At 38.3% G+C, this 25,263-nt stretch overlaps 1 protein-coding gene across 14 annotated transcripts in view; it reads left to right on the top strand.

The window, feature by feature from the left end:
- TJP2 (tight junction protein 2) overlaps nucleotides 1–25,263 on the top strand; it is a 62,842-nt gene that overhangs the window by 22,725 nt on the left and 14,854 nt on the right. For 4 of the 14 annotated variants that reach the window (XM_033085278.2, XM_033085275.2, XM_033085273.2 and 1 more), the window contains 6 exons: nucleotides 17,611–17,667; nucleotides 19,659–19,783; nucleotides 22,020–22,122; nucleotides 22,537–23,116; nucleotides 24,741–24,844; nucleotides 24,987–25,140. In XM_033085278.2, the coding sequence (XP_032941169.1) occupies nucleotides 17,623–17,667; nucleotides 19,659–19,783; nucleotides 22,020–22,122; nucleotides 22,537–23,116; nucleotides 24,741–24,844; nucleotides 24,987–25,140 (1,111 nt within the window). In that variant the 5' untranslated portion in view covers nucleotides 17,611–17,622. Of the gene's footprint in view, nucleotides 1–13,657; nucleotides 13,800–14,349; nucleotides 14,459–15,178; nucleotides 15,322–17,610; nucleotides 17,668–19,658; nucleotides 19,784–22,019; nucleotides 22,123–22,536; nucleotides 23,117–24,740; nucleotides 24,845–24,986; nucleotides 25,141–25,263 lie in introns of those variants that run through there. The other 10 variants (XM_042780140.1, XM_033085276.2, XM_033085274.2 and 7 more) reach the window with 8 other exon arrangements.

Raw genomic sequence — 25,263 nt, 5'->3', positions numbered from 1 at the left:
ACAACTTGGAAAGAAACCATCTCTGATCTACAGCATCTGAATACAGCTACAAAAAATAATGCTCCTATTCATTATTCATTATTCATTTATTTATGATTTAATAATATGTATATATTTAGCCTGCCCTACCTTTTACTTGCACAAGTGTGCCTATTCTGTGATGAGAGAGCATTCTGAATGCTCACCCCTTGTGACTTTCAGTCGGTATGAACTTTTCAGAGATAATACAGGATGTCTAGCTAGACTGTCATTCTAGGCTCCATAAACAAAGCTCTGAGAAGCAAATTGTTGGCCTTTGACTGAACTGAGCAGCTTGCTGCCCGGGTCAGCACTTGGCACTGATTGCTCTTTTTCCTATGTTCCAGCACTTGGAAAAACCTAGTAGATAATGTGGGATTCTTTCAGTGGCTATGGCTGAGGATTCTTCTGTCCAATCAGTATTTCAGAAGCTTTTTGAAGAGTTGCAGAAAAGGATGAAAAATAACTTACATTTTTTATTTCTTTGTTTTCCTTTGTAATTCTTATTCCAGAAATAAAAAGCGGTCAGTGGTTTATTCTGTTCATAGAGCTGATAGATTATTAAAGCAATTGAAGTGACAGTAGCATAGCTAATGGGTAACATGTGTGTGCATGGTCTTTAAATGATTTATAAGAACTCAGTTTTTCTGTGTGGAACTGTACTTGCATAGTTTTGTCTGTGGGCTAAGTAACAATTATAGTTTGGCTGTAAATTTTTATTTTCTAACACTTAGTTTCCTAGAAGTTTTTTGGTGAGATGTTGTTTCTGACTTGGTACTTGGGTAGGATCTCCCTCTCAGCTGCTGGCAGTTGACAAATACTTGTATGTGCTTTACCTTAGTATGATTTGTTACATTACGGCAAAAAATCCCAGTGTTACACTTCTAAAGACAGTGTTGATTGCAGACAGATGCCTAGTGACATTTCCAATAGCTGCTGTGCACTCAGGTTCCCTTTGGCAATAATTCTTTCCTGGCTGTTTGTGTGCAGTGCCCAGTGCACCTGGAAGATTTAAGGGTAGGTTAAGATGGTGGAAGAAGACAAGGAGTCTTGTACCTCAGAGACACTTGTCAAGCTGTTGGTAGAATGTGAGACCCCCTGTACCAGAGTACTGTTGATATATTCCTCTTTGCAGTCCCTTTAGTGTGTGTGAAATACTTATATTATAATATAGTTCTAACATGTGTGGCAGTGTTAAGTATGTTTTGTTGTTTTCTGAAAGGCTTTTTGTTTGACAGATTATTATGATGTGTTTTTAATGCTATAGTGGTGAACTATAGAATTTAATTAAATCTTATTCATCAACTTCTCCTCCCTGTTTTTATAATATGACCTAATTTTCAGCTCCTTTTCCAAGCGATCTTTTCTTGCTTTGTCCTGTAGAAGTCAGTAGATAATGTCTTCTGCAGCAACAAGAATGGACTGAAACTCTTGGATCACAATAATTTGAAAAAAAAGGATTAAATTTGTATTCTTTTTTTTTTTTTTAAGCTTGTTCATCTACAGGCAGGTGCCAACTTCAGTTTCTTTCAGATGGAAAAAAAGCAGAACACTTTATTATGGTTTGCTTTTGCTTTGTGTGTCAGGAGGTTCTTGAAGTGTGTAACGCTCTTTCATGTGGCTCAGACCGCAAGAAGAAAACTTTCTGTTCCAAATCTCAGTTGAGAATGAACTTTCAGCTGCTACCAAAATGAGATTTGCTTTGGGTGGTTGTTTGATGGAAGCATTTCTAAACCTCAATGATTCTGAGCTTTTTAGTTTCCCTTCAGCCACATATGCAAAAGGTTTCTCTTGTTTTTCTTCCTTACTTCTTTTCAAAGCCTCATGTGGTTTATGAAAGTTGCAAAAGGAGGAATAAATTTTTTTCTGTCACTTGCTGAGCTTGTTCTGGTTAGTTTATTCTTTGTGTACTCAGATTGAAGTTCAGTGGAAGTGGCCCTTGATTCATTGGGATGTGTCAGTTTGGTTTCATTTAATGGTTGGAGCGATGCCTGAAGTTAACTTACATTGATGTTACATGCATGTGAAGTGTTGACTTGGTAGGAATATTGCATCAAGGGCTCTAGTTTTAAATTTTTCTGCTGGCAACCTTTCAAGTGAAGAAAGAATGGCTGCAGATAAACTCAGATTAGTGCTGTAGGAATGAACCAGACACGTGAAAGTTACTATCTTGACACGGAAGAAAAGGGGCAGCTGACTTCACCCCTCTGCCCCTTGTGTTGATTTACTGGTTGTTTGTTGGCTGCTGTCATTTACAGTATTGGTAGTATTTCTCCATGCACTGGAGGCGTATGTGGTAAATTCTTCTTAACGATGTCAGCTAAGCCATGGCTGCATGGTACACTTCACATCCAGCCTTGCAAAAGGATTGAGGGAAAGGAATGGAAAATACTTGAAATTTACCACTCTCATCTGCTCTTCTGTTGTTTTCCTGCCTGAGGGTGTTTTATCAGTGTTATCAGGTATGGGTTAATTTTAGTGTGATACTGTTTTATGTTGGATGACAGGTTGCTTGTGACACTGTCTCAGAAAAATTCAGAGGTGCAGCTATATGATTAATTTTGTTTTTTGAAAAAATTATTATACTTCTTTCGAGATTCTGAGGAGGAAACTTTGCTATGAGTAAAGGGATTCTGAATGTGTTTTATTGAAGCAGGTGCAGCTGGCTTAATCCATTGTTTCATGGTATACAAGGTCTTGGGAAGGCCTGGGTGATTATTTGTTTTCTCTTTTACCAAATACACTGTGAGGAGTGTCAGTGTAAGACTTACAGACCTAAACCCTTTAAATGCAATCCCCATCTTCTCATCTGTGTATCCCTCTGTCTGGATGACAGAAAAATTGCTAAACTCTCTTTTGCAACAGATCTTGATTTCATTTTAGTTATGTGCAAGACATGTTAAAGTTTAGGAGTGAACTTCAGCAATGCTCACTGGCATGACTGAGTAGACTGTTGAGACATTTAGAGAGGGAGAGGTGAGTTGCTTAGGACTGTGAAGGCAGGAATGTCGTGGTAGAAGGAAAGGAATGCAGAGAAGTATGACTAGTGTGACTAGAAAACAGTGAAAAGTTGGCTAATAAATTGAGCTGTTTGTTGTGGCATGTGTATGAATGATGCTGAATGTATGACTTCAAGCTCACAGCGGCTTGATTTTATATAGTTTTGGTATCTTTTGGTCAATGTAACCTTCACTTTGATGTTTGTGTTCTGTGAGGTTTGTGATATGGCATTGGTAGTTGTATGAAATGCAGTTGTATAGTGTGAATTTTATGGGGTTTTAGACTGAGATATCATCAAATGTATCGTTAAATTGTATGCATTGCAGAGAGCTATATTCAGGTTTGTTTCCTTCAGGCAAGAAAATAAAGCTAGTGTGACAGTGTGTAGTAAGACTACATGCTTAGACACATACACACAGGAATGCTTGACAAGAAGTAAAATGTTTCCAAGAATATGGCATATCGTTGTTCTATTAATAGAGTGAGAACAAGAACTACTAGAAACCTTAACAGGGATAGAAAATCTGGTCGGGATGAAGTTCAGAAAGTAACAATTGCTCCATTGTTTGAATTCTCTTACATTGTGACTGGATGATTAAATATAAATGCTGGCCTGATTGGATTGTATCCCAGTAATGAATTGGCCTTTTAAAAGCCAGTTGCAGGAAGTAGTATACAGGTACCCAGCTTGTTTTTCTCAGATTGCAGAGTTGCAGGTGTTGAATGACTAATGGAATAATGGAATAACAATCTTTTGATGCTAGAGTTGGTCAGTTCTACTGCTTGGTTTGCTATTTGAATGTGGATGCAGGAAGATGAGGCATTCAAAAACAGTAGCAGTACAAAGTATACAGCTGAATTTGAATAAAATTAAAATTAGAACTTTGTACCGTGTGATATATGGTGCTTCGGTGGTTTGGGGGTTTTTTCTATTTCTTTTTTTAAATTTTAAGATACGATAAGAGTAAAAGTGATGTTCTAGCTGCAGGGGATAAATAATTCATGAAATGAGACACTTTAGGAATGGTGGCTGCACTTATGTTATTTCACAGTTAACTTAATTTTTTTTCTTAATGAAATCCATCTTACTGAAATTGATTATGTACATCTACTGAGTCTGATTTACCTCACCATCAAATCCTGATACTGCAAGCACAGCAGAACTAAACTTTTGAATTTTTATTTTATGATGCCAAGACAAGGTCAAGTCCCCTTGAACTTAGCTTATGCACAATTTGGTGTAGCATTTTAATTCTCAGACTTCATTTGTGTGGGTATCCCAAGGAGCAGAAGGTCCAGAAACATTGTTACTGTAAAGAAATGTGTTAGGTTTACAGTTAAAGTGAGTGGGGCTGACTTAAGTCAGAGGTAGCTTTTAAAGCCAGTGTTGATCAGGTGAACTGGAAGTTCAAGGTCCCTTCAGTAGTTACCTTCCTGAAGTGTATACAAAAAAACCTTCCTAGCATCGTAATTGAGTGACAGGGTGAAAGTCTAGGAAAAACATTCAGAAAATGAAGCAGCAAATAAACTCTCCATTTTCCAGTCTGTATGCACATATCCAACATTCAAGTATAATTGATTTGTCAGCCTTTTACCTCAATTAATTTTGGTCTTGAGATGAAATCATTTGGCTTCCAGATTTTTACCTCCTCAAGCCTTGCTGAGTTTTTGAAAAACGGGTGGTGGAGAAATCTACTTTACTGCAAGACTGGGCATAAGCTGTGCTTCATGAGGTTTGTTTTCTTTAGAGCCCCTTCAACACCTTTGTGAGAGTAAATTGTTATTTCCAAGGCTCCTCCAGTGGACTGGTGCTGTAGGTCCCAGAACACTTGGGAAAAACAGCTTCTATCTCTATGAAGCAATATTTGGAAAGGACAACATCTTTGATGAAAAGAATGTTAGTTACTAGAGTGTTATTTCTCAAGAGGCAGAGACTATTTTCTAAAATTTATATTATTTAAAGGGGAAGGGGTGGGGAGGGAAGGGACGACAGGGAAATAGGATCTATTTTGGTTTTTTTCCTCAGATGGCAGTTTTCTATTTCAATTGAAGCTGTTCCATCACAAATTTTGAAAAATTGATTGCTTCCTGTTGGGGGAGCACTGTAACAATTTTTACCAGGGCGATGAGAGAACTGTTGTTGGGCAAAAGATAGAGAAGTTGCTCCTTCGATAGATCTAAGCTGAATTTTTGAGATTTACGTAATCAGTAGGTAAGATCTGAATATCTTGCAGCCATGTTTTGAATACAATCAGTTTCTTTTTTTCCTCCCTCTTCATCTTGAACAAGCTTTTGTTTCATTTGTAATGGGATATTGTACTGGTTTTTTTTATGATGCATATGTACGCATCTAACTCCAGTAGAATTCACTGTAACAAGTGTAAACTACTGCCACTCATCCCAGGAAAGTTTTATGGGTGTACTTTTAATTGACATTTAATTGGGGTTGTAAATTGATGCTGAATTTTAATGTTTGGAACTAGTTACACTGTGCTGCATACATACTGCTTTTTGCCCCCATCCCTGCCTCTGATCATGGTAAATGATGATCAGGTGGGTAGCACCAAACCAGTTCAGATGAATGCTTTTGTAGTAGCCCCTTTCCACAATAATTAAAGAGGGAATGAGAATCTCTTGCTAAAAATACTAATTTGTTCAATAAGTGTCACTGTTTTAAAAAGACACCACACAATCCCTTGTAATTTCTGCATACCCAATTGAAATTATTAACTGTTGCTCTTAGTGTCAGAGATCAGTACTGTGTGCGTGTGTGTGTGTTGTTTACCTTTCTGGTGCAATGAGAAATTACTCTTTTATGTCAGCAAAGTCAGGATCTCAGAGGACGTTGTGGTACTTTCTGAAAGTGTAAACTGTTTAAGTTCAGGTGAAAAGCAGTTTGGAAGAAAATGTTTCACTCTGAAAATGTAACTAGAATTCTGTTTTCTGTTGTTAAGTGCTATAATGTAGGTTTGCTAATTTTCAGGTACCTATCTTCATGGGGTCTTGGTGTCTCTGCCTGCATTAGTGTGTGGTTCACCTTTGCTTCTCTTTTCTCTTTTTTCCCGGAACACGAGACTGCATGGGGAATATGTTTATTTTCTTTTTATAAACAGTATGATCAATTCCTGAAATAAGTGTGGTAAGAAAAGGCACTTAATAAAATCAACAAAAAACCAAACAAAAAACTAAGCAAGCAAAAAAACCCAGCCCCTACCGAGTCTGTCTGAAGACAGGCTTGAGATGAAAGAAAGAAGACAAAAAGCACCTAACAAATTTGTTGTACCATCACGTTTTCTGTGGCATTTACTATGAGAGGGTGGTTTTGGGGCAGGATTTTGGGATGATGAGTACACGCAGGTGTCCTAGTTCCAGTCCGGGTGCTGTGGTTCAGTGCTTCCCTGCACTGGACTTGGGGCTGCCCTGCAAATCCAGCAGGAGCTGGCAATGCTCCTCCTCCTGGTGCTTCCTCACAAGGAAGTTGTAACTGCAATGAGGTCTCCCCTCAGTCTCCTCCAGGCTGAACAAACCAAGTGACCTCACCTGTTCCTCATACAGCTTCCCCTCAAGGCATTTCACCATCTTGGGTGCTTGCTCTCTTGTGGTGCCCAAACCTGAACACAGGACTTGAGGTTGGGCCACACCAGCACAGAACAGAGTTGGACAACCTGTAAATGTATGGTATATTTTCTCATACTCTTAAGTAGCCTTAAAACCACTTGGGAACTTCTGTATTCCTGTCTTTTCCATAGAAGTCTTTTTCTCTATTTCTTTTCTTCCATTCTGCTGGCTAGACGGCCAGTCCCAAAGAGTGGTGGTGAATGGGGTTAAATCCTGCTGATTGCCAGTAAAAAGTTGAGTTCCCTAGGGCTCAGTACAGGGTCTGGTCCTGTTTAATAAGTTGATTTAAAATCTGGACAGATGACACTAAGTTGGACGAGAGTGTCCAACCGATCTGCTGGAGTATAGGAAGGCTCTGTACAGGAATCTGGATAGTCTGGATCCATGGTCCAAGACCAGCAGCATGAGGTTCAACAAGACCGAAGGATGAGTCCTACACTTACATCGGAACTCCAAGCAGTGCTACAGCCTGTGGGCAGAATGGCTGAAAAGCTGCCCAGCAGAGAAGGACCTGAGGATGCTGGTTGACAGCAGTTGAACATGGGCCAGTGTGCCCAGGTGGCCAAGAAGGCCAATGGTGTGGTAGCCTGTGTCAGCAGTGGTGTGGCCAGCAGGATGAGGGAAGTGATTGTCCCTGTGTACTCAGCACTGCTCAAATCCAGTGACTAGTTCTGGCCCCCTTACTGCAGGGCAGACACTGAGGGGCTGGAGTATGTCCAGAGAAAGGGAACAGAGCCTGGTGAAGGATCTGGAGCACAAGTCCTGTGAGGAGCAGCTGAGAGATCTGAGGATGTTTAGCCTGTAGAAAAGGAGGATCAGGGATGGCATCATTGCTCTCTTGAACTGTCTGAAAGGTGGGTGTAGCCAGGTGGGGCTGGGTCTCTTCTCCCAGACAGCTAGTGACAAAATGTGAGGACATAGGCTCAAGTGCCAGAAGGATGTTTCAATTGAATATTAGGAAAAATTTCTTCATAAAAAGGGTTATCAAACATTGCAACAAGTTGCCAAGGGTTGTGTTTGAGCCACCATCCCTGGAGGTATTTAAAAGCCGTTTAAAAGTATACTCTTAGGGATATGGTTTAGTGGTGATCCTGGCAGTGTTACATTAACAGCTGGACTCTGTGATCTTGGAGGCCATTTCCAACCTAAATGATTCTATGATTTAATCTGCCCCTTTTATATAATCTTGTTTTCCTGCTATATCCTTAAAAGTGAATCCTCATCTGCTGTCCAAGTTGAATTTAGCTGCGGAGTTCTAATATATGTTCTGCCATCTCCTTTTGCCTGCCAGTTCAGCTGACAGAAATGGCAAGAGAGTAATTCAGTGAGAAAAAATGAGCATGTTTTTGTGGCTTTAGAAAGCTGTCTTGGCATCCTTTTAAGAACTAAACACCAGAATTCACGGTGTGAGTCAAATAGCTGCGTGTAAATGAACAGGAGAGTGTGGAAATTGTTATGGTCAGAAAGAATTTGTTTAGTTCTTACCACACATAGCTCTGCCCAGCCTATGAGGTTGTGTGTTTTGGAAGGAAAACGTACATAGCCGAAGATGAAAAGGGGTGTTGGTCTTGTGAGAACCATCCAAAGGTGCTCATTATTAGAAGCAAGGAAACTTTGACAAGGTTGAGAAGAAGAAAGCACCTAGAAAGCAAGACAAGAAACAAAAATACAACCCACCTTGGATTTTCATAAGCTATTTCTAAGGTCAGTTGTGACTTGACCTCAAAGTGTTTTATGAAAATCATTATTCTCTCTTTTCTTCCTTTAGAAATGCTTGTCCTGCCTACTGAAATTTTTCAGTATAATTAGTAAATGTTTGGTAAAAAATATGTAAGAAATACGGTTTTCCTAGAGAGTATCTTACTGTCTTGAACAGAAAAAAATTCCCCAAAGAAACAAGTTGGTTTTTTCTTTCTTCTCCAAAGAGTCTAGTGTATGTATTACTCAGATATTTATATGTGCAGCATGTCCATTTTTATTTAGGTGTTTCTTTAAAACAGAGCTGAAACAAAACAAAACTATCCAGAGATCATGTGCCCTATGCTATAATCCAAAAGGATGCCTTATGCCATGTTATTTACTGTCTTCTTTTCAGTGTTCAGGTTAGTCCCTTTCTATTTTGGAATTGCAGAAAAATGAAACATTTACAAAACTGAAATCCCATACCTTTTTTTTCCCCTCCTGTGCTTGGGCAAATTCCTGCAAAAATTCTTTCAACTGGGGATGCTGTTTCATCACTGTGAACCATTTGAAGAAAGCTACTGCAGGGGCTGCTGCCCTGGGTGGACTGTGTGATATCCTTCATTGCATTTAAGCATTATTTGTCATGCAAATATTGTGAGCTGGATGAAGTGATATACTTTGCATTGAAAAGCACACTACTTGTCAAAGATCCAGATCAGCATAGATCTTCTCTCTGTGTGAAACCTTTTTGCATCCCCTTGGGCTTATTTGTTATACAGTTTTTGGTGCACTTGGAGATCTGGGGCATTATGCTCTGAATATTAATATCAGAGTTACAATGCAAATGAGACCTAGATGCATTTGTCATTTAATATTCTCAATAGTCTGATGAGCAGCGCTGTTGCCCTTCATCTCCAGGTTCTGGATAGTAGTGGATTCTGGTTCAGCTTGCAGTCTGGAAGGCATTTGTTGTGTCGTAGTGCAACAAGAAGAGGAAATTAATGCAGGTTCTGCCACCGGGGGTTCTTCCTCACCTGTTAACTGGCTCAAACTCCCACAATGGGAGAAGGTTAATCCCTGTTTTCCAGTTACTGGCGCTGTTTTCCTGCAAGACTTTAATTTGACAGAAATGGAGGAAACTGTGTGTTGGCTTCCTTGAGTAACACTTAAGCTGCTTGACTCAAAGTCAAGGAACCTAAATTATGCTCTTGGCTCTGCAGCTACAACCTTTGGTACTGGGTGGCTTGTAAGAAGTAGTAGTTTTGCTAACTGGAAGCAAAATTCGTAGTGCAATAGTGCTCAGCACAGTAATGACTGTGGGCGTTGTTGTCATGATAGATTCATACTATTCCCGAAAGAAGTGGAACAAAAGACCCTTTCATTATTGTTTAGTTAACCGTTCTCATTTGATAATTTAAAAAGTTTTCATGAAACTGAAGAAGATTGGTTTGTGAATGACCAGAATAGGCTTGTTGTACTTCATGCAGTATTTGCCAGTACTGTTTAAATAGAATTTACAATTTATAGCAACTGAATTATATAACTTCTGAGTGAAATATGATTAAGGAAACCTGTAAACAATATATTTTACATGAAAAATTATTTGTGTTTCTTTGTAGTGACATTCAACTTATCATAGATATATTTCATTTTTCTATGAAAAACAATTTTTTAAAAACATTCTGCTCAGTTTATGTTTTCTTTAGGTCTTTTTAGGCAACCCTTCAGATTGGGCTGAATTTCTACATGCATTGTGTAAAAAAAAAAGTTTCTGACACAAAGTCGATAATACACAGAATCACAGAGTGATTTGGGTTGCAAGGGACTTAAAAAATAATCGAATTCAAACCCTCTTGCCAGGAGCAGGGACAACTTCCACTATCAGGTTGCTGATAATATGTTTGTTACCTTGCCAATACAGCAAAAGTATTTTGCTAATATTTGTTCTTGTTGAGTAATTTGGGTGACAGAAAACCTTATGTAATGTAACTCATAATTTTCTATTAGAGGGAAGAGGAAGAAGGGATTGTCTGCACAGCTCATTTCTATGATTTTTTTTTCTCCTACAAAAATTTCCATTCCATTATGGAAGTATACTTATGTGTACAGTTTGTGAGTTTTTTTCCCCCTACTTCCTGCATCCTGATAATATAACCCATTGTGATGTTAGCAACCATTTTGTTTTTACTGGAATATGAAAGTAAAATTGATGATCTTTTGACATGGAGCTGTACCTTATTTCTTCTTCATGCCTGTAAGAGGAAACAGAGGGAGTTTCTGCCATTGTTGAAGAGCAGTTATCTTTTACTTCTAGTGGATGTATTTTACAAACCATTTTTTATCACTTTATTTAATTTGAGCCATTCATTGTTCTAGGAACCTGTTTCTTGAGGAGGATCTGTTGCTCTTCTTGGAGTTGCTGTATTGGTGCAATTGTTGGTAGAAGATAAAGAATCTCCTTTTGTGTGAGATGTTGGCTGTATTGTGAAAGATCCATGGATAAAAGTAGTTTTTTCTCATTTTCCTGGATCTTAATCAAAGGTCTGCTCTACCACACACAGATAATTCATGGGAACAGGTCAGTTGGAACCTTCTTCCAAGTGGCTTCCTCAATGCAGAGGAAAAGCCTGTTAAAGGTCCTGTTCCTCTTCAGTCACTTTTCACTATATTAAGAATGCTTGGCAAGCTCTGGCTGCCTGTGTGACACCATCGTGGAGGTGAGGTGCTTCACACCACTCACTGATGTATAGACTGCTTCTCATTTCACTGAACTTCCACTCTCTACAGAGGGCATTTCTTTCGTGTCATCCAGAAATTGAAGTGGATCAGGATCCTTGAAAACCTATAAATCAAAGGCCATCCTTTTTTGTTCATCATAATTATCTTTATGAGGGCAGGTCACTTGTAAAGGCAGTTTCTGATTCTTCTGATGGTGTACCAGGTCTTTGAGACTGGGGATACATAGGTGTTGATGCAGCTTTGGACTCCTGCACCTGGCTGTTCCTGTCAGTGACTACAAGAGTCCCTGGCCCTCTGTCTTTTACATGATAAGCTTGAAGTTCTTGATCATTGTTGTGGGAGTCTGTCTTTAGGGAAAACCTGGGCTCAGCTTTCAAGGTTTATATGCTTACATCCATAGTAGCATATGAATGGGGACAGGAGAAGTTGGAGGGTGAGGACCTCTTATTTGGTGTTACTTCCATAATGGAGCCAACAAGAATGTTTTAGGTGTTCTTTCTGCTTGCTTGGGCAGATTATGTCTTGCTTGCATAGATTATGTGAGAGGAAACACCCTTTTTCTTCCTTGTCTGTAGAGGAAGAGATCAAAACATAGTGCAGGGTGAGTGGAGAGATGCAGCCTTCTGCGGTAAGATTTTGTTGTGAGGTTGCTCTGTTGAGTTTTCTGAGAGCTCTCTTTTTCTTTTCACCTTCCCCAGTTTATAAACCAGATCATCATGCTTAATTTTCTTTCCCTACATGATTCAGGAACATTTTATCAGGATAGACTCCCAAAGTGTGTATTTGTCATTGGAACTGAGCTTGCTTTTTAAGAGTTTCCATTTTAAATGTCTGCGGATAATAGGTGTGATATGTAAAAGAATTGTAATGGCCTTTGTAATCTTGTGCAAGGAGTGAAGTTAGGTTATAGTTTCCTTTCATAGTTAGTTTTTGTGAAGCAACATGTAGGTAAAATGAAAGAACAGTGTCTGGGACAATAATTGTTTGAAATTTTTTTCTATCTCACTTTAAAAGATGTTAATTGAGGTATTCCTATACTGGAGATACTGTTTTCCTTCAAAATGAAACATCCAAATGCAGACACCTGCATCTCTCTGCTGACTGTCTGGTCTCTTCGCTTGCAGCAACATTCCTAGATTTCCTGATTAGTTTTAAATTTTTTTTCAGAAAAATTTCATTTTAAGTTTCAGTGCAGGCAGTGCATTTGTTTTTCTCATTATATTCCTTTAAAGAAGAAAGATAGTCCAAAACCAAGAGAGAAGAGTCCTTGCTTTATAACTGCTACAGCTAATATATGATGTTTCACCATTTTTATTCTCTTATGTTGTCATGGTCTTTTCTTCTCTATTTGGAGTGCTTCTGAAGCTTTTTCAGAGCAAGGGGGAGGAAAACAGAAAAGCTAAGAAAACAGGGCTAGAGAAGTCTCAAAGACATTCTTACATTTGTTTCTTTTTCCTACCCTTTTTGTAAAATAAATAAATAAATACCAGTTTTGGAAGCTGTGAATGTGAGTCTGTTGAGAGGAATGTGCTCTTTAGAAATGCTGGTGGAGATTCTAAACTATTTTGACCAAACTTTTATTAGAAGTTTTACTCGTGTCCAAGTGGGTAGCTGAGTTGGGGTCTGGTGTCATATGCTTCTCTTGGATCCCCTTGATGTTTACCCTTGGCAGCTCAGTCATGAAGGTGCAAACCTCTGTTCATCCTAGTTCTACTGACTAGTGCAGAGGTGGGGTCACAGTCAAAATGCAGGATTGCTGAATTCAGCCTTTATTTTGGATGGAAAAACTTGAACATAAGTGTTGTCCCTTTGTGACCCTCCTACCCACTGTTCTCCCTCCCCCAGACCCAACAACTCCACCAGAATATGAACAACACAATCCTTAACGTTTTCCACGGCTGTCTGAATTTATACCCTTTATATAGCAGTTAAAATCAGTCTACTAGTGAAAAATGAAATCTGTGTATGGAGGTTTTGGTTAGCATTGTGTACAAAACTTGTCTTCCTGTCTGTTTACTGCCTGTGAAACTTACATAAAGTCTAGGGGAAAAGTTCACTTGAGGCTTAAATTTCACAGCATTCATGCAGCATAAATGGGAGTGATAGCTTGACCTATTTTCCAATAAAGTAACTATCTGTCTGTGCGATTAGCTTATCGTTCTTACGAATAATACCTTACTAAATGTTTGATGGCAAATACTGTTATTTGCAGTAAGTATCATTTTGTATTTATTTCTCCTTTTTCTTGCTGGACCCAAGCCCGCACAGTTCTGCAAAAACTGTAAAATATTATAGCCAATATATGAATTTTCAAATAATCTTCAGTGTGCTTATTTTCGTTTTTCTTTTAATTTTAAATTAGGTTCCTGGTGGGGTGAACCCATAAGTATTTGGAAGAAGAATAAGGTGCTGCATAGTGTGTTTTTGACACTTCATTTAAAAACAAACATAAGATTACAGCACCGCATTTACCTGGAATCTCTGAAACTGGGAGTTGGTAAAACTCACAGTACATTTCCTTGCTGTGGTTTTGATGTGTTTCTGTGTGAAACTGACGGCAGGATTTGTTTGAGTATGTAGGCCACTATTGTATTAGAATTACATAACGGTGTTGAGTGGTGGAAACAGATGAAAAGACGGCGTTCCCTCACAGATTATATCCTGCAACAATGAAGACAGCTCAGGCTCTGCAGAGAATGTGGTCACATGCAGTCAAAAAGTTGGGGATTTTGAAAGGGCACGTGAGTTGCTTTTTGTTACATCTTGCTCCACATCTTTTCTTCCCCTCCTCCCCTCATATATCCCTCCCCTCTGCAACTCAGTTTTTATAGCTAGATGATTGTTGTGGCAGGTCTTCTGGTTCTGTTCCTCTTTCGGCATGAATGAAGTTGTCTTCGGTGGTCTCTCAGTAGCAAGTAATTGTCTAAATCTCTTGATGACTGTCAGTTGGAGCTGCAACAGCTGCCTGTTTGTTGCACACCAGCAATTTTAGCACTTTGACTAGTTTCCTTTCAAAGATTCTGCTAAACAGTCTATTTTAGGTATTTAGAAAGCACCTGTCATTTTAGTATATTAGCATTATACAGATTTAAGCAAATCCTGACTACAGTGTTCTAATTAGAAATGGACTGACTATAGTCCCTAATGAATATAGAGTAGCTAATTACAATACTTTGCGTTTACTGCAGGTAGCCTGTTGTCTGTGTGAAGCCTGTGTGGATTTGTAAAGCAGTTACTGTTAGTAACTGGAGGTGGGGTTCTTAACCATTTTGCCTGCCTTTCTCTCTCCAGTGTTTTGGTGTGCAATCTTGCAGTGAAACTGCGATCCTGTAAGGGATGCACAAGCTGCTCAGGATCCCTTTGTGTTTCCTTACAGATGAAGTATGAAGAAATTGGCAAGGTGATGAAGGCTTTTCATAACTCATCACTTGATGCATTCAGAGGAGAGTCACATCACTAAATGTGGAGTACAGGAATTTCGCAATTCGGGTGGAGATTTAGATACTAGTTTTGATCAAGTCCCCGACATGATTTGTAACGTGTAGTCTCTCCCCCTCTCTCAATCTTCTCTTCTCCATTGCTCTGATGGTATGGTTTAGCATCGTGACAATGGCAAGCAGCAGTACATCTTATAATGTTAAAGAGATTATCATCTAGAGATTGTTTTTGCCTTACGGCAAGGTGACCATTCAGTTCTTTGAACTGTGTTGCAGAGCCTGCATTGCTGTATCAGTACAGCAGAGCTAGTCATGTTGTCTTGGTAATTACATTGTACAAAATCAGCTTTGCAAGTACATAGTGTACTTTCTTTCCCTGATGCAGCATATGGGAGGCAGTTTCCTAAGGAGCAGTTTCAAAAAATGGTTTACTTTAACAAATGCTTGCGCATTTAAGGGTGAATTGCTTCATTCTATTTTGCTGAATTTTCAGTAACAGTTTCAAGGTAAAAATAAACCCCCCAAAACTTACACAGTCACTGATACTATGAGGTTCTTTTTCTAGGCACAAATGAGATGACACTATAGGCTTGGTATCTTGCAAGACCTTAATTTTAGTGTCTGTAGGCAGTAGTTTCATTCTTACTACTTTTTTTTTTTTTTTTTTGACCAGATACCGTAAGACTTACTTGTCAGAGTAAAGTAAACTTAACTCTGTAGGCTTATGATGCTTTGGTTTACTATCCAATCCATCTCTGCACTTGTACACAAGGTTATACTTATGCCACTGCTCATGGAAGGCCTAGTTTTCTGGAAGGAAATTCCCGTAAGTTACCTGTTTCATATCCGTACATCTGTCCCTGAAATCTTTACAGTACTTTCCTCTGTCTCTTTCCTGCAGTGTTGTACTGAATAAGCGGTCATTTCTCAGGCCTGTTTTTGTCCCCATGGATAGTAAACTCTCGCTGACTGCCGCCTGCCTGCCTTATTCTTGCACCTACTCAGAGCTGGCCTTACTATTCTTGGCTCAGAGGTAGCATTGGTAGGAGCTGCATACAGTGCAAACTGAATTTTCAGCTGCAAACTGAATTTAAGTGATGTTTGTGTTACATGTGTAAGTTACTGAGGCTTTTTTACCAAGAGGAGGATGGAAAAGGTTTTCCGTCTTCTGTGCTTCTACAAAATTTGAACCTACCTGCTTGTCCTTCAAATTTTACCCGTTATTTGGTACTAACTTTCATTCCTAAAACTTTTTTCAGTGAAGACAGTTGGAATTTAAACAGCACTGAGGCCCTTCTTCAGCATAGACTCATTTTTTGCAGAGCTTAAAAATACGTAGAAAAGCAGGACTGTAGGAAGGGTCAGTAGCAGGTAAACTGTTTCCTACATGCCAGACAAGCAAACCTTGTCACTTAAATTTATGGCAGCATCACAGTGGTTCAAAAGAAGAGCTTAGTTAAGGAAGGAGGAATTTTTCACTTGTGGCAAAGATTTTCTGTGTAAGGGAATATATCAAGTAGTTCAGTTTCAGACAGCTGAAAGCTTAGCTATGTTAGCTGGTTGAATGATAATACCAGATAAAATAATTTTACTATGTGATTCAGCACACTGACCCCAAGACACATATGTTTTAATACTAATAATTATGATCACTTTCTTGTTGATCTAAACAAGTCAAAATTTAAAAGCAATTACTTACATGTATTACTTTTAATATAAACCATCATCTCCTACATCTATTTTTAATTTTCTTTTTAATTAGATGCCAGAGGTTCTGGAAACTGGAAAGCATTGTTCATTTTCTGGCAGAACAGTGGAAATTTAACACTGTTCAGTGTTGTAAAATTCCTGGTAAGAATGCTGAATGTTTTGCATATTCCTTCAGCATCTCTGAGCAGGACTTACTTTTGTTTTTCAGTACAGTGAATGTGCAATGGAAAATGTAAATCTAGTTTCTCTCTGTGGTGCACTGAATCAACTGGAAATACGCAACAAGGGGTTTTTTTGCATATGAGAAATAACATCCATAGCTTACTGAACAGTTGTGCATTGTAAGAAATCTTGCTCTGAAAATGCAAGGGATGCCTTAAAGTACAGGCGTACCCTTCTTGTGTCACTTCTCTGTCTATTGTTTTGGAGTTTAGTTGTCAGTACTCCCTATGATGCCTTTAAAAAGACCAGTAAGTCTCAACTGAGCTTCTGTCTGAAATTCAGTTTTCTGATATAAAGAAAGACCACTTTCAGTAAAAACAAGTAAAACAGTATGTTCATTGCAATATGCAATGCCAGGATTTTTCTTCTGCAATGGATGCTTTCCATTTTGAAATGTTTGCAGTGTCATTTTTCTGCTGTGCAGTGGCTGATTTATCTCCTAGTTTTACAGGGCAGACACTGAAGGGGCTGGCTGTCTTCTATATGATGGATCACAGCTGGGTGATTACTCTGTATTATATTTTAAGCTGTGATGTTGGAAATATTTCAGATTATATCATGTAAGATAAAGTGATGAGTTTTAACTGGAAATGTGGGGAACAAAAAGTGTCTGAGAAGCATCACAAAATTTGCTATACCTGTACTGTATAGTGATATATTGTATTTTCCTGTAAAATTTAATTTCGTGATGGGAACCTAAATATTTAGTTATGTAATTCATAGTGGACAAAACATTTTGTTAAATCCACATGAACAAGATGCAAGAGATCTGGAGTCTAGTTCCTTTTGAAAAATCTCAGTTTCAACTGCTAATCTTTCTGCATACTGGGACAGAAAGGTCTTCCGTAAGTATTTTATGTGTTATTTGGATCAGGGCTATAGAATGCTAGTTGATCTGAATTGATCTGAATTAAATGTTTTTACTGAATAGGGATTTTCCAGAAAATCAGAATGAGCTGTTAAATCAGTGAAACATGAAGGCATTCTACCTGGACCTACTAATATTTTTTTTTCCTTTTTAGAGAAAAATGTTCATTAATTGAAATACATACATTTCATACTAATTCTCACAAAATAATAGAATATGCACTTTATTTCTAAACCTGCATTTTAGTGGGGTATTTCACATCTTAATTTAGATAGTTATATGCTGTGTGCTTTACTAATTGGTTTCTGTGTGCAGCAGGCCCCAGGCATGGAAGAGCTGATATGGGAACAGTACACAGTGACCTTACAAAAGGTGAGTGAGCGCCTGTTATATTTTTAGTTTTCAAATATTCAAGCACTGGTTTACTCTGAATATGTTTTACAATAGATGTTATTAGCATGTCTCAGTCTAGAATATGATTAATACATTGTCCAAATATGGTTTTTATTTTAAAGCTTAGTTGCTACTCATACAATAGCCCAACTCTTTAATGTTAGGAGTAAATTCAGTTAACGATTTAACTGCCGTATTTACTGCTGTTTGGCCTTTCTAAGGGGGGTGTAATATTCCTCATGTCAGCCACGTAGCTAAATTCATTATTGAAGAGGTTTAAAAGTAAAGCAAACAGTTCTATCAAGCAGGTTGTGGTTAATGTCCAAACTTTGTAACTATCACTGAACAGGATTCCGTTGATTTTGTTTTTGAAATGTATTTTAATATATACTAGTACAGAAACTATTGGAAAGACACTGTCATTAAAACTTGTAAAACAGGTGGACTGTAGGTGTCACTTCAAAACTTTTTCTTTTTAGAAAAGGGGAGTATCTCATCAAGTGGAATCGTTTTGAATTAAAGAAAATAGAGCACTTGTGCCCGTGTTCTTTAATAGCCAGGCTGCCACACCACACTACAAGGTGTGCACTTGGGCTTCAGTGGTGGTAATCTTCCCAGCTGTTCTGATGGTTTGGGTTCAGTGAGCAGCCTCCACCAAGCTACTCAAGTTTTTTCTCATCTTCTGCAGTGAACTGACCTTGCTGACCCACGGTGAAATAACGATCTTCTCTACATAGCTTTCGTGTGAGAAAGTACGGTTGAGAAGAGGTTGGTTTTTAGGTTACAGAGATAGACAGGAAAAACATTGCAGAAGAAGACCTTAGTTCCTGTATTTTCCAGCATTTCAGGTCTCTGATGCCATGTAAACTGGCATTGCTACTTTACCACAGAGACAAACTTAGGCTACTGCGATGGCAAAGGGCTTTTTGTATCAGCCAGTACTGTTGAATTTTACCATTATGTTGAATCATTGTTTTGGTGTAAAGCATCAAACTGCTTCCTGTAAAACTAAGCTGTACCAAGTGAAGTACTGTTTTAAAAGAAAACCACATTTTTTCATCCTCAAAGAAATAATCAATTACTATCAGCATGAGTGGAACATGAGGTGACATATTATGAACTGCACTTGCTGAGTGGGTGTTGAGGGAAAAGCATGACTTTATTTGGTGTATTACTTTGCCACTTTGTTAAATTTTTGTTAAAAATTTTGTAAAAATGTAGCATAATTTGTAATTTTTAGTGATATGATGTGTATGTTAAATAGCTGATAAAGTTAAACTTTTGTGGTTTTGTCTCACCTTGCTGTCAGCAGTTCAGTTATGCTAACATTCTCAGGTTTAATGCTCTTTATTTGCTTCCTTGGCATTGTGAAGCATTTCTTTGTTTTTATTTAATGCTATCTTAGGTCTTCTATGGATCTGTTATTTCTATGATGACAGATTTGATGTAATTTACATATTTAAAATAGCTGATTGTGACAGAGGCTGATTATACAGACAGTGCACAAGTTAACTTCTTGCTCTTTGTAATCAACCATGATCTTGTTATTTTAATTAAGGTGTAAGTAGTTAGCAGCTACTTAGCAATCATAATGAAGATGAGATTCTGAGAAAGCTTCTCCACTCCCCCAATCTAATAAAATAGATTTACCTAACAATAAATTTTGTATGAATAACCCATAGGATGGTGAAGCAAAATGCAGGCAAATTTAGTGAGTTCTTTATTTAATTACTAGCAATCATAAGGCTTTAGAGGTTTTGGAAGACAGGAACTTGTCATCTTGATACATGGATGTGTAAACCTAATCTTTTTTAAAAGATGTGTTTCTACCGCACTCTGCATGCAACTATCATATTTTAAATTGTATCTGCTTAGAGTGCTGTCATGAGAACATTCATGTTCTTCTTCTTTCTCCCGGTCAATATTCCTGATTGTATTCAAGTTTTGTTGTATTTGGTTATGTTCGAAAGGATTCAAAACGAGGATTTGGGATTGCAGTTTCTGGCGGCAGAGATAACCCTCATTTTGAAAATGGCGAAACGTCGATAGTAATTTCGGATGTTCTTCCAGGTGGTCCAGCAGATGGATTACTTCAGTAAGCACATTTTTCTTTGTCTGGCATTTTGAAGGGCATGACTGTAGAATACATAATAAAATCTTTAGGCAGATGTAGTAGAAATCCTGGTGATATAATCATCTCAAGATTTGAACACCTAGATGTCTCTTTTAGTAAAACCCCAAAACAAGTAAACCCTACATGGAGGTGTTAGTTGCTCTTTGGTAAGACATTACATTTCAGTGGTGGTGTTGAAAAGTCTTTAACAGTAAAGTTAGTTTCTATCAAGATTGCATTTCATTTAAAGAAGCAATAGAAATAATTAGTATCTTAAAACATCCTCCATGTTCCTCTTCCCATAAACATGTTTAGTAATCAATAATTTGTTTCCAAAAATTACTTAAGTCAGCCCAGAGAAGGTTTGCTAAATATTTATTTTATATCTGAAAGAAAAAATTATGGAAGTAAAGAGTTTCCATTGTCTTTCTGATAACTTCATCCTTGGTAAGGCTGCATCAATCATGTACAAACAATCTGTAGTCTGAGAGTTTCTGTCCTACATCAGTTTTTCATCCTTTGAGCTGGAGTATCTGATGAGGACTAGACTATTTGGAAGAATGCCAAATAATTGTGCAGCAATAATAAATCAAGAATAGATTCTGTCCCTTTTGCCATGCACTTATGTTTGGTCAGAAAATGAAATGGCTGCCATGGGAGTTGTTGAGTAACTAAATGAAAGGGTAATTGTAAAGCATGTAACAAACAATTTTAAACGTAAGTGTACAAATCCTGTGTTTAACAGCAGTGATCCCTGCCACACCACCAGTCATCCATCCTGTTTCACAATCACCTGTGACTTGGGAGTGAAATCATGTCCAGAAATTACAGAAGATCATAGGCAAATTGATTATGGCAAGAGAATACCAAGATATTTGAGCACATTAAGACAAAACATATTCTGAAGAAAAATGAAGGCAAAGCCATTTCTCCAACAAATCAGGGAATATAGGTCTAACCTTCAGAGTGTGTGGGTAAAATGGTCCTGTCATCTTTTGCAGGGTAAAATGAGCGCATGTAGATGGACCCCTTGACATAATATTGCAACATTAAGTTTAATACTCACTTTGGATGTGTGGACTGTGTCTGTAGAGCTATTCTAATTCCTAAACCGGGAAGATACTGAAATATAGCATGCTGTTCTGGCATACTCATCCACTGAAAGGAATTGGAAGGGTATGAAAAGAGACACAAAAATAATTTAGGAGTTAGAGTGCCTTACAAATGGAAGCTTACAGTATATAATCTTCTTATTTAAAAAGAAGATTGTGATGTGATTTGATAATGATGAAGTTAAAATGGTTGGTACCAAAGAATTCTTTCATCTAACAGAAAATGGCAAAGGAACCAGTAATTTGTTGACTGACTATAGTTGTTTATTTGTTGACTGACTACAGTTGTTTATTTGTTGACTGACTACAGTAATTTGTCTGACTATAACTGGGTAGTCACCAGAATAAACTAAGATGAGGAGTATGAAGAGTGGTAATTTGGGTTTTTTCATTTTCTTCACTGTTTGCATTGAAGTGCCTTTATGAAATTACACTGTTAAATTAATCAGTTGTTATGGGGCTATTTCATAGGGGACTAGGTGAGTTAGTGGTCTATTTGTTATGCAGGTGGTCTGAACAGAAAAGTAAGTAATCTCAGTTGGCCTATGATTAAGGGCAGGGAGGACCTCTTGTGTATTATTGTTTTGTTGGGGTTTTTTTCTCCCAATCACCTTTCTACAGAGTAGATGTGACCTGAACACCAGATTTTAAGGAAAATGTACTGCAATTGTACTTGTCAGCATTTGCCTAAATACTGATACGACTTCAGCAGTTTGAAGCTTTTGTGAAATTCTTATGTGAAAGAAGTCTAGCACTAGGTGTGCAAAACTAGGAGTCCTGAGAGAACTAAATAAAAAATTTCAGTACTCATCACAAATATTCTTTAAAAAACATTATGGCAAGGTACTTAAGCTGAACACAGTATATGCACAAAGGTGGTGCTGCTCAAGGTCTAATTTTTACATGTACTGAAAACTGCTTCTAATACTCAGGTGTTGTAGAGTTGATATAGGAATCAGTTTTAAATTAAAACTCCTTGCTGAAAGGAATTAAATCCATAGGTTTCCTCTGAAAAAAATTAAAAAAGAAGAAACGTTGTTCTGCTGTTTTCATGACTACTCCTCTAAAATTCTCTTTCCTGTTTTTATCTCCCTTCCCATTTTCAGAGAAAATGACCGAGTGGTCATAGTTAATGGGACCCCGATGGAAAATGTTCTACATTCTTTTGCAGTTCAGCAGCTTAGGAAAAGTGGAAAAGTGGCCACTATTGTAAGTAGATTCCAAATTTATTCAGTGTGCAGTGGTATGTACCTACAGAACCAGTTGAGATTTTGGTTTTGTTCTATAAAGTCTATTTAACTGCACAAAGCAAAGTACTGTGCCAGATGCAAAGGACAAAATAAATAAAGCAAACACATAGTTTCTGCAGGTGAAACAAATGGAAATCAATCAACAGCATCCCAAAGTTATCTTGTTGAAAAACTGAGATTTATATTTATATTAACAAATGGTGAGGCAAATAATGTTCTTCATACGCAGATCTTGTCCAATAATAAATAGAATATTTTTCTTTTTCCCCAACATAAATTTAAAACATGAAGAATATTATCTGTCCAGTTTCAGATTCTGTTCTTTGATAAGAGTTTGTTTGTTGGTTTGTTTGTTTTCTATTGTACTGAACAGGTAGTGAAAAGACCAAGGAAAGTGCAGGCTGCTGCCCTTCAGAGAAGCCCCTCCCTTGACTATGAGGACAGAGCTTTAGATGTAATGGATGACCATGCAGAATTTGATGGCAAAAGTGCTCGAAGTGGCTACAGTGAGAGAAGCTGGCACAGTGGAAATGGGGGGCGCAGCCAAAGCTGGGGAAACAACCTGGATGCGAGCTACAGAGATGAGCATGACCGAGGGCGTAACCGGAGCAGAGACCGTGGCAGGGAGGGCAGCTACAGCCGCGAGCGCAGCCGGGGCAGGAGCGTTGACAGGAGCTTGGATCGAGACTATAGGAGGGATCGGAGCAGAGGAAGGAGCATTGACAGGGATGCTGGCTATGAGCGGGACTACAGAGGAGACTACAGCCCACCCAGTTACAGCCATGGATCTTTATCTGATCCAAGATATGGGAGGGAAATGAGGAACCATAGTCGGGACAGGCTTCGTTCCCGCAGCCCTTCACCCGAAATACACCACCAGCATGAGTACCTGGGGCTGCAGGATCAGAGTGCACCAATCAGTGTTCTCCTAACGAAAGGCAGACATAATGAAGGTGGGTGTAACAGTGGAAGAGATGAGCTGACTTCCAGTACAGCATGGGTTTTGGTGGGGTAAAGAGAAGAGCTGAATTACTTTCTACTTTTGCGGGTTAAGTGTTGACTTTTTAAACTGATGTTTTAAGTTGTTCTTTCATTCTTTCTGGCTGATTAGGGATGCTTTTTCCCAGAACTTTGAACTTTACCTTTGAACAAAGATTTGTTCACCTATATCATTTCAGTCTTTTCAAACCACTGTGTTCTTGGTTTTCCATTTTCTCTGCCCTTTACTTCTGGTTCTGATGGGAAAGCAGGGATCTGATCATGGTTCAGATTACACTTGGCACACTACAAAAGGGTTAGGTAGATAGGATAAAAAGTAGACTCTGTCTTTAATAATATGGTTTGTTTGGTTCTGATCATTAAAGAATACTGAAGTAGCTGCAGCTGAAATACTGAAATAGCAGTATTTCAGCCTTTTTTTGCTAAGTATCAAAGTGTGTATATGAAAACCAAAAACCTAAATTTTTTTCACTGTGAAATAAAGAGTTGTGCTGGAAAGCATATCTCAGATTAGGTTGTTCATAATTTTCTGTTTGGGGTTTTTTGAGGTGGGTTGTGGTTTATTTCTGGAGGGGTTGGTTGTGGTTATTGGGTTTTTTCCTAATCTGCCCTGTTGTAATTTAAAATTTTTTTGCTCATTAACTTCATATGCAGGAGCTAATGTCTTTTTTTCATTGTCTCTGGCAACAATCCTTTCTCCTCCTTCCTCTTGCTCCTCTGCATGTAATGTTTCCACTTGTAAAGATAATGCATATATACACACAAATAAGGAGAAGTTTAAGGTGCATCTGTTAACTGTTGTTTAGCTATACCATAATAATCTCTGCCATTCATATGGATGCTTTGCAGACTTGCTGAAATGTGGTGATCTTTTAAAGCAGAGTAATATTCTGTTGTTCTAGCATGCATGTTTTTTAAGGATGTTGCTTTTCTTTGTAAATAGTAAATATACTGACCCAAGTAACTTAGATCACAGGGAGAAAAGGGGCAAGGGTATAAAAAAAAATTCCTTTGCCTGAAACAACCAAGGCATTTCCTGGAGTACAGATAGGATAGTCAGCACACAGCAACTGATGAAGTACTTCCATTAGTGCTTTTTGACCCTTTTCCCTCTCTATGCTGTGCAAAATATGAATCAGAAGCTAGTCCAGTACATTAACAAGCAGCTCCAAACACCAGTCGTTCAACTGTAATGGGATTTGGGTTGTAATGGCAGGAGAGGTATCGGAGACTCAGCTTAGGGTAAAGTGGCTTTACTAGGCCTACCTTCTCTTCTCTTCTCTTCTCTTCTCTTCTCTTCTCTTCTCTTCTCTTCTCTTCTCTTCTCTTCTCTTCTCTTCTCTTCTCTTCTCTTCTCTTCTCTTCTCTTCTCTTCTCTTCTCTTCTCTTCTCTTCTCTTCTCTTCTCTTCTCTTCTCTTCTCTTCTCTTCTCTTCTCTTCTCTTCTCTTCTCTTCTCTTCTCTTCTCTTCTCTTCTCTTCTCTTCTCATGGTGTTTGATGCATGCACATTGTGTAGTTTTTTAAAACAATGCATCCTTGCTCATCTTTGAAGTTAGTGGATTATCTTCTTGGTTCCAGAGTATGGACTCCGTCTTGGAAGTCAGATCTTCATAAAAGAAATGACCCGTACTGGCCTAGCAACCAAAGATGGGAACCTTCACGAAGGAGATATCATTCTCAAGGTCTGTTCTGTCTTTACTGCTAGCAGTTTGGCAGCACTGGTTATAGTGGTGATTCTGAACTAAGTCATGTTATAGTCAAGTTCACTATTAAACTTGAGCACTATGCAGACTTGTTTGTTATTGTTGCCTTTTTTGTGTCCAGATCAATGGTACAGTGACAGAGAACATGTCTTTAGCTGATGCCCGAAAATTGATTGAGAAGTCACGTGGGAAGCTCCAGCTGGTTGTTCTCAGGGACCGAAAGCAGACACTGCTCAACATTCCTTCATTGAACGACAGTGACTCAGAAATGGATGGTGAGGTTTAATGTGGATCTAAAGTTCTGGACTCTCTGCAAGGACAAAATGAAGCTTATATTGTTTTGCTGCAGTAGCGTGGTATTAGGTTCTTTAAGAAAAACAATGAAACACAAATACTCA

Source organism: Catharus ustulatus, chromosome Z (assembly GCF_009819885.2).
Source record: "Catharus ustulatus isolate bCatUst1 chromosome Z, bCatUst1.pri.v2, whole genome shotgun sequence".
NCBI lineage: Eukaryota > Metazoa > Chordata > Aves > Passeriformes > Turdidae > Catharus > Catharus ustulatus.
This window is presented reverse-complemented; position numbering and strand designations above follow the sequence as displayed.